The 16,857-nt window shown below is 40.9% G+C and overlaps 1 protein-coding gene across 1 annotated transcript; it reads right to left on the bottom strand.

Annotated features, from left to right (window-relative positions):
• Positions 1-8,882: 8,882 nt before the first annotated feature.
• On the bottom strand, positions 8,883-14,363 carry LOC127652437 (nuclear factor 7, brain-like). The gene is made up of 6 exons (XM_052138596.1): positions 13,754-14,363; positions 11,095-11,190; positions 10,764-10,997; positions 10,659-10,681; positions 10,471-10,589; positions 8,883-10,165 (listed from the first exon to the last, which is right to left on the bottom strand). Exons 1-6 carry the CDS (start codon positions 14,129-14,131, stop codon positions 9,630-9,632), a joined length of 1,386 nt encoding a protein of 461 aa, XP_051994556.1. The 5' UTR covers positions 14,132-14,363; the 3' UTR covers positions 8,883-9,629.
• Between the last annotated feature and the right edge of the window lie 2,494 nt (positions 14,364-16,857).

Below are 16,857 nucleotides of genomic sequence, written 5' to 3'. Positions count from 1 at the left end.
ACTGATATATCCCATTTGCACTTTATCCAAAATTCTTCCTTCAAATGCCAACAACATACTCAAGCTCTCTTGCTGCTGTCCCACATTGTTTTTAAACAGTCTTCTTACATTCACTATTTTACCTCCTTTTAGATTCTCCTTAATTTCATTAGTTTGAATATATGTTGGAATTCCAGTAATTACTCCCCTTTCCACCCTAGATACTCCAACCTATCGCATTGAGAGCTTTTCTCCCTCTTTAATCGGAAAGACCATTGTGGCTACTACATTCGTGTTTCCTAGCCTTATGACCTCATTCAAAAAAAGACTTAAAAAACAGCCGGAGCGCAGTTCGCAAGGCGAAACGCTGATCATTATCCTGTGTCTCCTATTATCGGGAGACGTTCATCAATGCCCAGGCCCCATCTCCAACAGTGGCGATTCGATAATGTGGCGGGCAGCGCGACGCTGTCTGCGCCCACCAGGCTGGATTAAACGCGGTGAGTGTCTCCGAGCATTTTCACCTGGATTTACCTAGCCAATCGATACTTGGAGATTTGTGTCTTGGGTGCGCGGGCAGGATATGCGTACAGCGGAAAGTGCACTACACGAGGATAAATGGTGCAAAGAAGCGAGGAACGAACAGCTTGGCTTGGAGTCAGATCAGCTGGGATACAGTAGCCGAGGCGCCGAGGAAGAGCAACGTGGAGCTGCGGGGAGCACGCGGCGGAGGAACGCCACAGAACGGATCAACCTACGACAAAAGAGAAGTAATCTACTTCGTTCAAAACCACAGTCACGGAGGTATGATTTGACACTCTTTCACACACTCAACCACGCTAAAGTTATCTGGGACGCGAAATCGAAACCTAAAGGTCTGCTGGGGGGACATTTAAATGTTAGGAGTATTTCCTCTAAAACCGACCAGGTGGAAAAACTGCTTACGGACTCTAACTTGGATTTTATTTGTCTATCGGAGACCTGGTTAACAAAGATATCTCCTCAGGCAGCATACTGCATTCCAGGCTATAGCATATTTAGAAGGGATAGGTCTACTGGAAGAGGTGGTGGATTACTTTTCTATGTTAAAGAGCATTTACAATGCCAACAGATAAATGTGCAAGATAAATTGGATGTAGAGATTGAATGTATTGCTTTAACTATAAATGTGTCACCTCAGATGTCATTCATTTTAGCTGGTTTTTATAGACCACCTTCGGCTGATGTTAAATTTTATACATCATTTAAGGAGATTTTAAAAGAATTAAATACTCTTGGTAAAGAAGTGATTGTACTAGGGGATTTCAATGTAAATTGGATAGATAAAAACAGTAGGAAAAGGTTAAAGGAAATAATAGGACTTTATGATTTTGAACAGCTAATAAAGGGACGAGTTACAAGGATAACCAAAACATCTAAAACACAAATCGACCTGGTATTTTCAAATAAATCTGACAGAATAATAAAATCTTTTAATTTTATTACAGGTATATCAGATCATAACTTAGTTCTTATCGCAAGGAAGTTAAACAAAAATAGATTTACATTTAGAACAAATAAGAAAGAGGTTTTTTATAGAATACCTAATAAAGATTTGGCACATTTTGACCAAGAGTTGGAGAAGGTAGACTGGAATATTTTGAACTCTAATGATGAAATAGGCTCATTTTGTGGGACCTTTTTAGATCTAATCAATAAGGTTAAGGCAAAATTTATTAAAAAATGCGTTAACTTGAATAAAAAGGCACATTTACCCTGGTTGACAAAAGACATTTGGAATTTGATGAGTAGAAGAGATTATTTACTTAAAAAGGCTTTAAAATCGAACATTGATAATGATATGCGTCTATTTAAGGATTATCGGAATAAAGTAGTGAAAGAACTAAGGACTTCGAAAGCAAACTTTTTTATTGATGTGATAACACAAGCTAAAGGAAACAATCACTTAGTCTGGAAGCACATTAATACTATTTCTCGGCAAAAATCGTCTCAAAAATGTTATGAAATTAAAATAAACAATGTTTTAACGCAAGAAGAATCAAAGGTAGCTAGTGCTTTTAATAGTTTTTTCAAAGATTCGGTTAATGATTTGGTTGTTGTTTTTGGTAACAGAACAAGGGAAATTAAATATGTAGATTCAACTAAACCAGTGTTTCACTTAAGTGAGGTCTCGGAGCAAGAAGTCCTTAAAATTTTACAAGGACTTAAAATTTCAAAGTCACAGGATGGTTATGGTTTAGATTCGTGTATGGTTAGAAGGAATGCTGCCACCCTATGTCGACCTACTACTCAGCTAATCAATCGATCCATCAGAGAAGCGGTCTTCCCGACTGTCTAAAAAGGCAGTGGTTACACCTTTGCATAAGGGAGGAGATAAAGCTGAGCTGGCCAACTATAGACCAGTGAGTATCCTACCTGTAATATCTAAGGTTGTCGAGAAAGTAGTGGCCATGCAACTGATGGATCATTTGAATTATGGAGAGCACCCCCTGAATCCTCTTCAATTCGGTTTTAGAAAACACCATTCAACTGAAACGGCACTTTGTTATTTTGTTGAACAACTCAAAGCCATGTTGGATAAAGGGGGGGTGGTGGGTGCCATATTTTTAGATCTGAAAAGAGCATTCGACACGGTAAACCATAACATCCTGTTATCTAAATTGTCCGCTCACAATATTTCTGACGAGACATTACGATGGTTTAAATCTTATTTAGAGAATAGGATGCACTGCACTAGAATTAAGAGCACTATGTCTTTGTTTTTAGACTGCTCAGTTGGGGTGCCACAAGGCTCCATTTTGGGCCCTCTCTTATTCAGTGTTTATATAAATGATCTTCCAGCTATTTGTCCTGAAGTTCACGTACAAATGTACGCCGATGACGCCGTGATATATGTCCATGCAAAACTAAGACAGAAAGCAGCAGCTGTGCTCCAGGGAGCGATGGAAAAAATTTCAGATTGGATGGTACAATCATGCTTGACACTAAATTTTAGCAAAACTGTCAGCACGTTTTTTACAATAAGGAATACTTCTCACTCTGCCGGAAATTATTGTAAAAGGAACAAGAATTCACGAAGCAGAGTCTGTCAAGTATTTAGGCGTATTGTTCGACAGGACACTGTCATTTAAAAAGCATGTTTCAAAACTGATAAAAACTGTAAAATTTAATTTATCGCAGTTCAGATATATTCGCCCGCAAATGAGCACAGATGCAGCCAAGCTTTATTTGCATGCGATGATATTATCACATTTTACATATTGCATCACAAATTGGTCTTTATCAACCAACTCTGCGTTACAGCCGCTTCAAAGCTTGTACAAACAGGCACTCAAAATTTTAGATAAAAAAACGGTTTCATACCATTACTGTAACATTGTGAAGAAATACAGATTATTAACGTTTGAAAATTTTGTTTTGTTTTCAAATGTTAATTTAGTATATAAAATTTTTCATGATTTGTCACCACAGCCCCTGTGTATGTTTGTGAAATCGTGTGAAGAGGTAGGACTTAGAACAACGCGAGCCTCCCACAGAGGAGACTGTTATGTCAACTTTAGGTCCTCTGCTTTTGGACAGAATTGCTTTTCTGTGAAAGCTGCAGGGATGTGGAACTCGTTGCCTTTAACTATGCGAGAGAGTAGCACCTTGCAACAGTTTAAACTTAACCTGAAGAAATGGTTGAAAGACGGTCAGATTTGTGATCATTAGCACAAAACTGGTTAATTGGGGTTGGGCTAAAAATATAAGAAGGTAAATTCAAAAGGGAACCGTAAATAGTTGTAAATACTACTGGTAGTGCAATTGCATGTTTTGTTGAGCTGATCCTTTTGCAGGTGTTTTATTTGTATTTTGTATTTTGTATTGTGAAAGGATTCATCATTGGGAATGCTCATTGTCCACTGTATTAACCTGCTGTCACCTTGCCTCTGTCCAGGGACTACAGATGAAAATTAGCTTCTAGCTATTTCTGGTTTGTGCAACACATTTGTTGTGCAATGTCCCTGTTAAATAAACAAATAAATAAATCTTAAAAAGCATGTTTCTTTGAGCAACATCATTAATGATCACCAGAACGATCTCCCTTGTCCCAGACATCTAACCATTCTAACAGATCCAATCATTTTTCCTATAGCCTTTGATAGCCCTATTGGATGCATATGTTTTCCTGAAGTATTCTCAAAAGTCATCATCACCTCATATGAATTAAATATATTCTGACTTTTTTTTTTGGTCTTTTTTTGTATTCCCTCCTTGTGCCCCCATCAGGGTAGTGAATCATCAATTCTCTCACAATGACACAAGCCGACAGAGCAGTGATTAACATTGTACATATGTTCTTATTCTCACCTCTGGGAGTGGAGAAACCAGAGCTTCTAACACCAATACAAACCATCTGGTCAGTGATCAACCTTCTTCCCCTGTAAAGATCTGGGAAGAGAGAGAGGATACATGCAGGTTGTAAAACCTGGTAAAGGTGTTAGGGGAAGCCTGACCTGCAGCCAGAAATATGGCTTCTAGAGACACGTCTTCCACCCATGCCCAGGAGAAGGTCATACTGCTGGTCGAATTAGCATTTTTTCTCTGGGGCATTGTGTGCCTAGCTGGTCATATGCGAGCGCAATAGCATCCACAATCCAGCAGCACATTATTTGCTTGAAGACGGCCAAACCCTTTGTGCACCCTCCGAAGCAAACAAAAAGTTGTTCTGACACCCTAAATGGACTCGTTTGGTGAATGTACATGCTTAATGCCCTCACAGGGTGTAGTCTCTTAGCCTCATTCGACTCAAAGTAAGGAGGGGAGAATGCTTGTAAGGTAGCAAGCTTAGCTCTAAAGGGGGTTGCCAGCACTTTGGGTGCATGACCTGGTCCAAACTCTGGAGTTTTTGAACAAAAGGGCTTGAAAGTGCCCACTTTGTTTGACTGATGCCAAAGCCATTAGCAGCAAAGTCTTCAGTGTGAGTATGTGTAAAATTACCACCTCTAGTGGCTCAAATGGGGACCATGTAAGCACGTTTAATACCAGCACCAAGTCCCAGACCGAGACATTGGTGTGGCTAGAAAGCAGGGCTGGACTGGGAAGAGAAATCGTCCCGGGATGTTACATAGCAACTGGACAACTGTTCGCTGTCCTTTTCTGCATATTGCGGCGCCATTTTGTGGTCCGTTTTGCATAACGTGGTGGCACATTTTAGCTTATCGCGGACCATTCGGCTCATTTTTCTGCCGATCCACCCGCTCGGTTCACCCGATGGCCAGTATGTCCCTAATCGGCACCAAAGTGTGTCGGCCCACCTTGAAAAAACCCGGTATGCCAGATTACCAGTCCAGCCCTGCTAGAAAGTATCAGATGTCTTGCACCTTGGTAGAATCTACTGAGAAGAGGGGGTTTGCCTACTGACATGCCTCAATAATATTTTCAGAATCAGAATCAACTTTATTGCCAAGTATGCTTACACATACAAGGAATTTGTCTTGGTGACAGGAGCTTCCAGTGTACAACAATACAAACAATACCAAAAACAGCAGCAAGACATAGGTAATTAAAACAAAAAAACAAAAAAGAATACAAAATAAATAATTATACATATACGTACATACACTCACCTTCATACATACCCACATACACACACGTAGTGCAAATCTATTACAATCTGTTATATAAAGAACAAAAAACAGTATATTATGTACAGAGCAATGTAAGTTATGGCAGAAGTGGATATGTTGGATAATATATATAGAATTAAACTGTGTATTGCACATAATTATTGCTCAATGGGGCAATTTAATTGTTCATTAGATGGATGGCCTGAGGGAAAAAACTGTTCCTGTGTCTGACGGTTCTGGTGTTCAGAGCTCTGAAGCGCCGGCCAGAAGGCAACAGTTCAAAAAGGTTGTGGGCAGGGTGAGTTGGGTCCAGAGTGATTTTACCAGCCTTTTCCTTCACTCTGGAAGTGTATAGTTCTTGAAGGGTGGGCAGGGGGCAACCAATAATCCTCTCTGCAGACCGAACTGTCCTTTGTAGTCTTCTGATGTCTGATTTCGTAGCTGCACCAAACCAGACAGTGATTGAAGTGCAGAGGACAGACTCAATGACTGCTGAGTAGAACTGTTTCAGCAGCACCTGTGGCAGGTTGAACTTCCTCAGCTGGCGAAGGAAGTACAACCTCTGCTGGGCCTTTTTCACAATGGAGTCGATGTGTATCTCCCACTTCAGGTCCTGTGAGATGGTAGTGCCCAAGAACCTGAATGACTCCACTGCTGCAACAGTGCTGTTTAGAATGGTGAGGGGGGACAATGTTGGGGTGTTCCTCCTAAAGTCCACAATCATCTCCACCGTTTTGAGCGTGTTCAGCTCCAGGTTGTTTTGAATGCACCAGACAGCCAGCCGTTCAACCTCCTTTCTATATGCAGACTCATCATCATCTCGGATGAGGCCGATGACAGTGGTGTCGTCTGCAAACTTCAGGAGCTTGACAGAGGGTTCCTTAGTGGTGCAGTCATTGGTGTACAGGAAGAAGAGTAGTGGGGAGAGCACACATCCCTGGGGGGCACCAGTGCTGATGGTACAGGTGGTGGAAGTGAATTTTCCCTGCCTCACAAGCTGCTGCCTGTCCGTCAGAAAGCTGGTAATCCACTGACAGGTAGAGGTGCGAACAGGGAGTTGGTTTAACTTAGCCCAGAGTATATCTGGGATGATTGTGTTGAAAGCCGAGCTGAAGTCCACAAAAAGGATCCTTGCGTATGTCCCCGGTCTGTCCAGATGTTGCAGGACGTGATGCAATCCCATGTTGACTGCATCAACCACAGACCTGTTTGCTCGATAAGCAAATTGAAGGGGGTCCAGAAAGGGTCCAGTGATGTCCTTCAGGTGGGCCAACACCAGTCTCTCAAATGACTTCATGACCACAGATGTCAGGGCGACAGGTCTGTAGTCATTAAGTCCTGTGATTTTAGGTTTCTTAGGGACAGGGATAATAACTGGGTGTCTGAAGCAGCATGGGACTTCACACTGCTCCAGTGATCTATTGAAGATCTGAGTGAAGATGGGGGCCAGTTGGTTAGCACAGGAACGAAGGCACGCTGGTGAGATGCCATCTGGGCCTGGAGCCTTCCTTGACCTTTGCTTCTGAAAGACACGGCACACATCGTCTTCACAGATCTTGAGTGCAGGTTGTGTAGCAGGAGGGGGGAGGAGGGGGGTTGCAGGAGGTGTTAATGGTTGTGTGAAATGAAGGTCCGAGTGCATGTGGGGTGTGAAATTGGGCCTTTCAAATCTGCAATAGAACACATTCAGGTCGTCAGCCAGTCGTTGGTCCGCCACAGGGTTGGGGGTAGGAGTCCTGTAATTAGTAAGTTGTTTCAGGCCACTCCACACTGATGCAGGGTCGTTAGCTGAAAACTTGTTTTTCAGCTTCTCAGAGTAGCTTCTTTTAGCCACTCTGATTTCCATATTCAGTGTGTTCCTGGCCTGATTATACAAGACTCTATCCCCACCCCTGTAAGCCTCCTCTTTGGCATGATGAAGCTGTCTGAGTTTTCCTGTGAACCATGGTTTATCATTGTTGAATGATAAAAATGTCCTAGTAGGGATGCACATATCCTCACAGAAACTGATGTATGATGTAACAGTATCTGTGAGCTCATCCAGGTCTGTAGCAGCAGCTTCAAAAACACTCCAATCAGTGCAGTCAAAGCAGGCTTGTAGTTCCAGCTCTGCTTCATTAGTCCATCTCCTTACAGTCCTTACAACTGGCTTTGTTGATTTAAATTTCTGCCTGTAGCACGGGAGAAGATGAACCAGACAGTGATCAGAGAGTCCCAAAGCTGCACGTGGGACAGAGCGATATGCATCCTTTAATGTTGTATAGCAGTGATCCAATATATTCCTGTCTCTGGTGGGGCATGTAATGTGCTGTCTGTATTTGGGCAGTTCGCGTGAGAGATTTGTTTTGTTAAAGTCCCCAAGAATAATAATAACTGAGTCCGGGTATTGTTGTTCTGTGTCTGAGATTTGATCAGCCAGCTGTTCCCAGACGCGTTTGGAGGAATGTAAACACTCACCAGAATAAACGAGGAAAACTCCCGCGGCGAGTAGAACGGCTTACAGTTAATAAAGAACGCTTCCAGATTAGGACAGCACAACTCTTTAATGTTGTTACATCTGTACACCAACTTTCGTTGATGTAAAAGCATGTTCCACCGCCTCTCGTTTTCCACCGCCTCTTCGTCTTCAGATCCGCTCTGAACAGCTGGAAGCCCGGCAGATGTAATGCGCTATCCGGAATGGCTTCACTCCCACTTGCACCCACTTGTACAAATTGCACTTAACATGTAAGGTTATAACAAACATACAAAACTCAACATAATGCACCGTATATTGTTTTTAACAGAAATGGCATTAGCTATACTAAATGCTGGATTACCTGGTGTTGAATCAGATATCATCATCAGAGCCGACAAACCGCTACAATCCAAACTCTTGCTGAACACGTTGCTCCTGTAGCTGATTCCTCAGGTCCTCCACTTCATTGGAGATTTCTTGTATTTTATAACTACTTAAGACTGATGATCATGGCTCAGGAACTGTGGAGTAATCATGATCACTTGCTACATCCATGGGAATGGGTTCAACGGCCATTACCTCAGGTCTTACCTTAGGTCTCTCTCTTCTCCCATACACTGGGCTGTTGTAGGAAAGATGTATTTGTTCCAATGAAAGAGCACTGCCACAAAACCCTTCAATAGTTTCATTTGAGCCTCTTTTAAGGATTTAATTATTTATTTTCACTTTAAATTGGCTCATAGCGTCATCTAGAGGTGCATCAAGACATAACACAATTAAATGATTAATGTTTTATTCAGAATGGACATATAATCTTTATCATACATTCATAGCACATCAGAAATAATCTAAATAATGATCCAGAATCACAGAAACTGAAAGAACAAGTTCTGATATTAATATAATTATCATGAGTGAATTATTATAAATAAACTCTTGGATTGTTGCTGAAACACTGTCAGATATTTTCATCTGATTACTGTCAATGTTGTTATTGTTTAATGCTCATTTCATACTGTAAATATACTTTCATTTATTCTTTTATCACAGAGTTTTAACACTTCACTGAGAAGATATAACAGACACTTAAGTTGAGTGCACTTATTTTAAGACATGTAGGAAATCTTTTGGTGATTGTGGAGCGTTTTGGAAGAGAGATGAACTGATTTGTCAACATACAAGTTACAAAAGACAACTGAATGAAGAGATCGGGTGGACAAATGTGTGAAAATGATTGTAAAATCCTGTAATCGTACACTGTATTCTGGATCTTCAATCGCCCCTTTATGAGACTGAGCTGGTTAGATTAAAGGTTCAGTGAGTTACTGGTAGTTAAGATGAGAGTAAACTGGTAAAGATGAAGTGTGGAGCAAATATCAAACATATGATCACATTTAATTGATTTCTGTGAACTTACAAATGACAAAAATCATGTTAAGAAAACTCACTCATATGTCTGATGAGATCATTCAATCTTATCTGTTGAGTTTTTGTAGACTATGTTGAGTTATTATTGACATATTTAACCTTTGGAAATCTAAATGTTCTAAGATTGCATCAATGACTAAATACTTGTGAGATGTTCAGTAAGCAGGATCAGATATTACTGTGAATTTAACTGGTAAAATCCTCAGAGGGGAACCTCCATGAAAACTATAGAAGAATGGCAAGAGTGTGTGTGTAAATGTGTGTGTGTATGTGTGTAGATGTGTGTTAGTTACAGGATCAGAGAATGACACTTTTCCTCCGTCATAATCCAGATGAACTCTCACACGCTCAAGATTCTGTGCGACATTAAACACAGTGGAGGGAAACCCTGAGAAGAATCCAAGATTACTGTACCTCACACCCCAGACATGAGCGTTAAAGAAAAATCCTCCCTTCCTCTGGTTTGATGCTGTAGTTACTCCAAGACTCCAGTTATTATTGTATTTAATCTCCACATCCCAGCAGTGTGTTCCTGAGTTAAACCCCTCTGAACCCAGAACACACGAATCACAGTTAATTCTCTCTGGATTATCAGGTAATGTTTGTCTGTTATAATTGTATCTCACACTGGTCAGATCATCAGACAGGATCAGACGTGGATGTGCAGTGTTTGGATCCAGAATCACAGGAGCTGATGAGAGAAAACAATCAACAGATGTTCATATAATCATCAAGAGTGAATCATATACAGATTATTATGAATTATGAACACTTGTCATATTGATGAAACACTATCAGATATTGTCAGTGTTGTTATTAGTTACACACTCATGTTTTATTATCAGTGTTTAACAGTGAATCACAACACAAACATTAAAAGTGTGTATAGTGTATATTATTGTCATGTTTATAATGGAGGACACACTTTTGTTTTTTTGTGTAAATATTCAAATGTCACACTCTCAGTGTGCGAGCAGAGATGTTTTGTGGACTCACTCTTGTGGACAATGTCTCGCATCTTCTTCCAGACTCTGAATGTCAGGTTGCCCAAGTAATGTGGCACATGAATGAAAGCTCCAGAAGTCATCTGTGGATCCGGCTGTGAGATCTGGACTCTGGAAGAACATTCAGGAGTCAGTACTGCAGTGACTTTGACTTCACAACCATAGAGAGGAGACACTTACCTTTCCATTGTCACATTAAAGTTCTGCAAAAGACAAAAAAACACTTGATGAGCTCCTCAAATGATCAATAAGAGCAGAAATCAATGATGAGAGTTTGACTGTCACCTTTAGAAATGAGACATCGTCATTGGCTTTCATCATTTCCTCCATGTCTTTGATTGTGTGTGAAAGAGCTGAGATGTGTGTGTTCATCTCCTCAAGCTTCTTCTTCATCATCTGACTCTTCTGCTCCTCTTCCTCTCTCAGTTCAGTGATTGTAGCTTCTTCTTCATGTCGGAGAAACTCATGAAGCTTCTTAAACTGCTCTTTAATCTGACGCTCTGTGTGCTCAGCTTGAGTCTGAAATCACATCAAATTCACTTCAATCAGCTCTGCATTCACACACATCACATCATTTATCAGCAAATGTGTTTGATTGTTGATTCTGTATCCTCACCTTGATGTGTCCAACTGATTCATCAAACTCTCCTTTTTTCTTTTCTGTGCGTTTGAGTTTCTTTTGTAAAGACTTCAGTGCTGTATTGAGTTCCTCCTGAAATTTAACAAAGTGAAAATCTGTGAAAGTCCAGAATCTGAGAGATAATAATGTCCATGGATTAATGACACAATGTGATATTTATTATTTCTGTACAAATCTGTTAAATTATTCAAGAACATATTCAAAATGCAGAACATTCTGACAATTACTATTATTATATAAATCAAAGGTACAAATTCATTTTTGGCATTTCAAAGAATGTAAGGAGGGCACGTGCACCATCAGTCTGAAAGGTCGTGACACCTCTGATGGGAATCAATGTAAAAACTACCGAAACAAGTGATCAACAACCATTTTAAGTGTTATTTGGAGTCAAAATGAGTTCAGGCTCAGACTTGAGTTGCAGTTGTTGGTTTTCAAAACAACTCTAAATAAGTTCATGATATCAATGTAACTGTCATATTCCCTGTTGTCCTTTATTTTTGTGCTTTTATGTTGTAATTCTTGTTTAGTTTCCTGTGTTAGTTTTGTAGTCCTTGTAGTTTCATTCCCTGATCGTTTCCCCAGGTATTCCTTGTTCCCTTGTTTGTTCCCATGTATATTTAAGCCCTTGTTTCCCCCAGTTAGTTTGTCAGTTCTTGTATGTATGAAATGTTTTTGTCTGTGCAAGGTTCCCTGTGTTTTGCTTTTCCTTTCTTCTGACTTAAGTTTTAATTTAATAACGTTAAATAACGCAGCATTTAAATCCTAATTCCTTGCCTGCCTTGTCACCGAAGAAATGACCAAAAGATGGATCTAGCAGCGGTCTTTATCCGGTTGAGCTGAGCAAACCTCCCTATCATTGAATACTCTCGTCTGTTCAGCACCATAACCAGATGCACTGGATTTGCTGATGGCCACTTGAAGTCACTGTACCAGATCGGCCTCCTTGCCAATGAATGGAGGGAATTGCCAGAGACCAGTGACTACACATGGGTAGAGTAAGTGAATTTAATTTTAGAGATGTTCGCCTCTGAGAATCCTCTTAAAGTGTCAGAGCCCATGCCTGCCACGGCCAACGAGCCCACGCCCGCCACGGCTAACGAGCCAACGGCTAAGTTGCCAGCCTCGACCGTCCCAGAGACAGCGTTGCCAGCCTCGACTGTCCCAGAGACAGCGTTGCCAGTCTCGACCGTCCAGAGGAGGAAAAGAAGAAAGGCTTCGGTTCTCCAGTTTCTGCATGTGCTCTGCCTTCTGTGGCTCCGTCCGATCCCCCAGAGACCATTCCTCCTGCGGTTCAGTTCACCTTGCCCAGTGCCTGTCCCGCGGCCACCTCCCAGGCCTCCTGTCCCGCGGCCGCCTCCCTGGCCTACTGACCAGTTAGTTTTATTACTTGATTGGTTCTCCCTGATTATTTCTCATTCCCTGATTGTTTCCACAGGTGTTCCTCATTCCCTTGTATATTTAAGCCCTTGTTTCCCCGAGTTAGTTTTTCAGTTCTTGCATGTATGAACGTTTTTGTCTGTGCCAGGTTCCCTGTGTTTTGCTCTTCCTTCTGAGTTAACTTATTTTTCAGATTAATAAAGCTGCATTTAGATCCTAATTCCTTGCCTGCCTCATCACAGTAACTAATCTTGAGCCATCGCTTCATGTCATCTATACACTCAGATAATCAAACTTTCATTATAAATCTTAAAAAAATTACCACAAACATTCATTTCGACAAAAATCGGTGTTCCATACTGTTTCAAAAGCAGAGACACAAGACATAAACAATGTGTGTTAATATGATTTTAACGTGATAAAATCACTTACTAACCGCATCTGTGTAAAGTTATATTCAATTTACAAGCTCGTTGCCATGATGATGTAACACTTCAAACAATTTTACAGCTCAAATAATACTCAAGTTTAAGTGCTTTTATAAATTTGAACTTCACATTTCTGCCTCTAATCCCTCCCAAAATCAGCCCCATTGACTTACTGTAACAGATTTGTGCCTGTTTTTTAAGAAAAGGAGGGACGAATCTTTTTTTTTTTTTTTTGGTGGTAATCAACATAAAGGCACAAATGCTCTTGATCTATTAAACTGGGAATATTCCTTCAACAGTTACTAAAGGGTGCGTTGCATTTAGAAATGATAATCCCTATGGCCTATTCCCTTTTAAGACTAAGGCTCAAAAATAACATTTGTGACTATGTAATTTTATTTCAAAATGTATTTTAAATGACCTTACAGTTTGGCATAATTGTTCTCCCTTCAAAGTGCCCTGAGAATGCATAATTTATAAAAAAATTTAATAATATCATAATTAAGAGGTGCAAATGATCTAAGTAGACGTTGTGATTTTTCCATTAAAACAGACCCCTGAGCGCTCATCTCCACCTCTAGATGATATCAGAAAACATTCACTTTCTATTGGAGCGAGAGAAATCACAGATACTACGACTTTCAATGGTACAGATGTCTGATGAAGGACCTGTAGGGGGCTGAAACATCATGAGGTTTAAATCCCATAAAGTTGAGACTTTGTTTTATTTTTATCATAAAGAGTGAATGTTTGTACCGATAAATATATGTGTAGATAAATTACATACATGTTTTTCCTTAATATGACTCAAGAGAAGTTTGTCGTACCTTGTAAGATGGAAGAACTTCACAGATGGGGAGAAATTTGTGATTGGTATGTTTTTGTGAATCTCTGCACACTAAACACACCGGCTGTTTATCATCCAGACAGAAGAGTTTGAGTTTCTCTCTGTGTAAACTGCAGATCTCCTTCTCATTTCCCTCCTTCACAAACATCTCACACAAGTTCTTCAATGCCAGATTACGAGGAGGTTCTTCCTTTAAAGATCTTCTCCTGCAGACGGGACACTCCTGAGTTCTCTTGGTTTTCCAGAACTGTCGAAGACACTCTTTACACACACTGTGACTACACGACAGAAGAACAGGATTCTTGTAGATTTTACAGCACACGGGACAAGAAAATTCTTCCACAGAGAGTGAATCCATTTTCACTGTTTATAAAAGCTCCAACGATCTGAGCTTTACTTTCACTTTTGGAATGTTGCTTTCAATAATGAATAATCATCAGAATCAGCAAAGATCTGCTGTCGACTCTGAAATAAACTTCAGAAAAATCCTTTTGAAAGTGTTTCCCTTCGTTTAGAACTGATCACTGATTCCTTTTTTGATTTTGTCCAAATATTCACAGAACAGTCAGTACGACAGTAAACAGAGAAATAAGAACTTCCTGGTTAGTGTATGAGGGTGGAGTTTCTGTGTCTTTGTGATCTCTGAATCAATCTTGGGTTCTTTGAATCATCATTTTGTTTATAGATTTTTATCTGACATCTGACATCCAATCTTAAAAACCTTCAGCACATGGAGCATCTGTTGTGAATTAATTAGAATAATGATAGTCATAAATAGGGATACTGAATAGTGTTGAGTAGTGATAACAGAAATGTAGTATAATTTGCCACTGATATTATTCTGTTCAGCATTAAGACTACAGATCCCCAACCAAATGAGTAAGACTACATTTCCCACTATGCTTTGTTAAGTTAAACAGAGTTTGCAAGAATGTGGGGAAGGGTTAATGAATCAGTCTAGAGATTCAGTAATGATGGCTCCCATCTCAGACAAATCTGTATTGCCAAAAAAAATTCAGACCGATCCATAAAATGTAACTGAGATGAGAGTCACACAAGTTCGACAGGTTCACCAAGGCATAAAAGCCGAAAAAAAAAACAGCCCTGCCCGAAATAGCTAGATCCATATTTTGGTCAGTTGTTTGCAGGAAGGAATCGAAAGTGGATCTAAATGCAGGCTGATTAAATAAAAACTAAAACATGAAAACAGAACAAACCATTAAGGGTAACAGGAACAACAACTGACAAAGACTGAGCAAACACAAGGACATTATATACACTGTGGCAAACAAGATAAACTAGATACAGCTGGGAACAATCAGGGCAGGAACCAGGAACAGATACACAAGAAGTTAAACACAAATTTTCAAACTAAAAGTCACTAAACTCCTAGCGACCTCTGGTGGCCACTAGGGCAAAAGTCTCAAGTGTTACATAGCCCCCCTCTAAGGAGGTAGGACTTCTGGCACTCCTAAACATAACACAAAAAAATGTCTTCATGGGAGGACCGGCATTCCAAGAAAGCACAGGGGAAACGAGAGGGGCTGAAGGCCACAAGTGAACCCAGAGAGAGACAACCGGAAGGCAAGACAGCCCAGGTGGCCAAGCTATAAGCATCGATCAGAGGATTCTGGCCCAACAACCATGCACAATGTGTACCGCATATTGGCTAGACAATATGACCCTTTGGACTCATACTTCCAAACACAACTCAAGCCAAGTTGATTGTGTAGCGACTCTGGGATAAACAAATGGGATGACCCATTACTACCTAAGGAGCTGCTTCAAGCATGGAATTCATGGGTAGCAGAATTAACATTTCTATCTTGTATCACCTTACCTCACTGCTATATTCCTACAAGTATGGACCAGCCAGGTGTGACTAGAGATCTCCATGTGTTATGCGATGCATCTGAGAGAAAATATGGATCAGTGGCCTGCCTATGTTCTGAGGATGCCTATGGTAATTTCCACTTTTTTCCACAGCTTTACTGCTTGCCAGATCTCTAGTCGCACCAAAAAGACAACAATCCATACCAAGGCTGGAGCTTTGCGTGGCAGTCACTGGAGCACAACTTGCAATGTTGATAGTCAGCGAGCTCACCCTATCTATCAAGGATGCCATCTTGTGGTCTGACTCCACCACTGTCATGACTTGTATCAAGTCAGACTCATGTTGATTCAAGGTCTTTGTGGGAACCAGGATTGCTGAAATGCAAGATCTCACAGATCAACAGGTTTGGAGGTATGTGAACTCAAACCCAGCAGATGATCTTACAAGGGGCAAAGCATTGGTGGATTTGGCCCAGCCAAATAGGTCATGGACCCTACAAATTCAATAATTCGCTGTCATAGGCCATGAAGAGAAAACAAAACTTACAGAAACTGTAACGGAATGAAATTAGGAAGCAAGTTGCAAGTGACAGTTAGTTTATTAACAGCAAAATGTGAAGATTGGGAAAAGTCCGGGGTAATGGTCTAGTGGCGCAGAGTCTCCAATGGTCACGTGATCGTGGTGAGAAGAGTGATGAGAAGTGTAGAACGGACACGACGAATCCGGAAAACAGCAACAGAACATGAAACAGGAACAACGAGAGAACTGGACTGGAACTTCAGAGTGGAGAACAACACTGGACATCACAAACAACGATCTGACAAGGAGATGAGAGAGTGGTGAGAATTTAAAGGGAATGGGAATGAGTAACAGCTGGTAAGAGGAGTGATTACGGCAGAGCGCTAATTACGGTAACAAGCAACATGCCCACACATTCACGCACACACACACACACAATATGAACAAGGCACGAGACAAGGAAGAGACATAGGATTTAAATACCGTGACAGTACCCCTCCCCCTAGGAACGCCTCCTGGCGTTCCCAGGCTCCCTTACCTGCCGATTGTAGTCATCGATAAGGGAGTGATCCAGAATGTCTCTGGCCGGCACCCAACTTCTCTCCTCCGGACCGTAACCTTCCCAGTCCACCAGGTACTGAAATCCGCGTCCCCTCCGTCTTGAGTCCAGAATACGGTTGACCGAATAAGTAGGTTCCCCATCTACGAAGTCGCGCGGGGGAACCGGAACC

Source organism: Xyrauchen texanus, chromosome 12 (assembly GCF_025860055.1).
Source record: "Xyrauchen texanus isolate HMW12.3.18 chromosome 12, RBS_HiC_50CHRs, whole genome shotgun sequence".
Taxonomy (NCBI): domain Eukaryota; kingdom Metazoa; phylum Chordata; class Actinopteri; order Cypriniformes; family Catostomidae; genus Xyrauchen; species Xyrauchen texanus.
The sequence above is the reverse complement of the archived record's forward strand: the minus strand, read 5'-3'. Positions and strand labels throughout refer to the sequence as shown.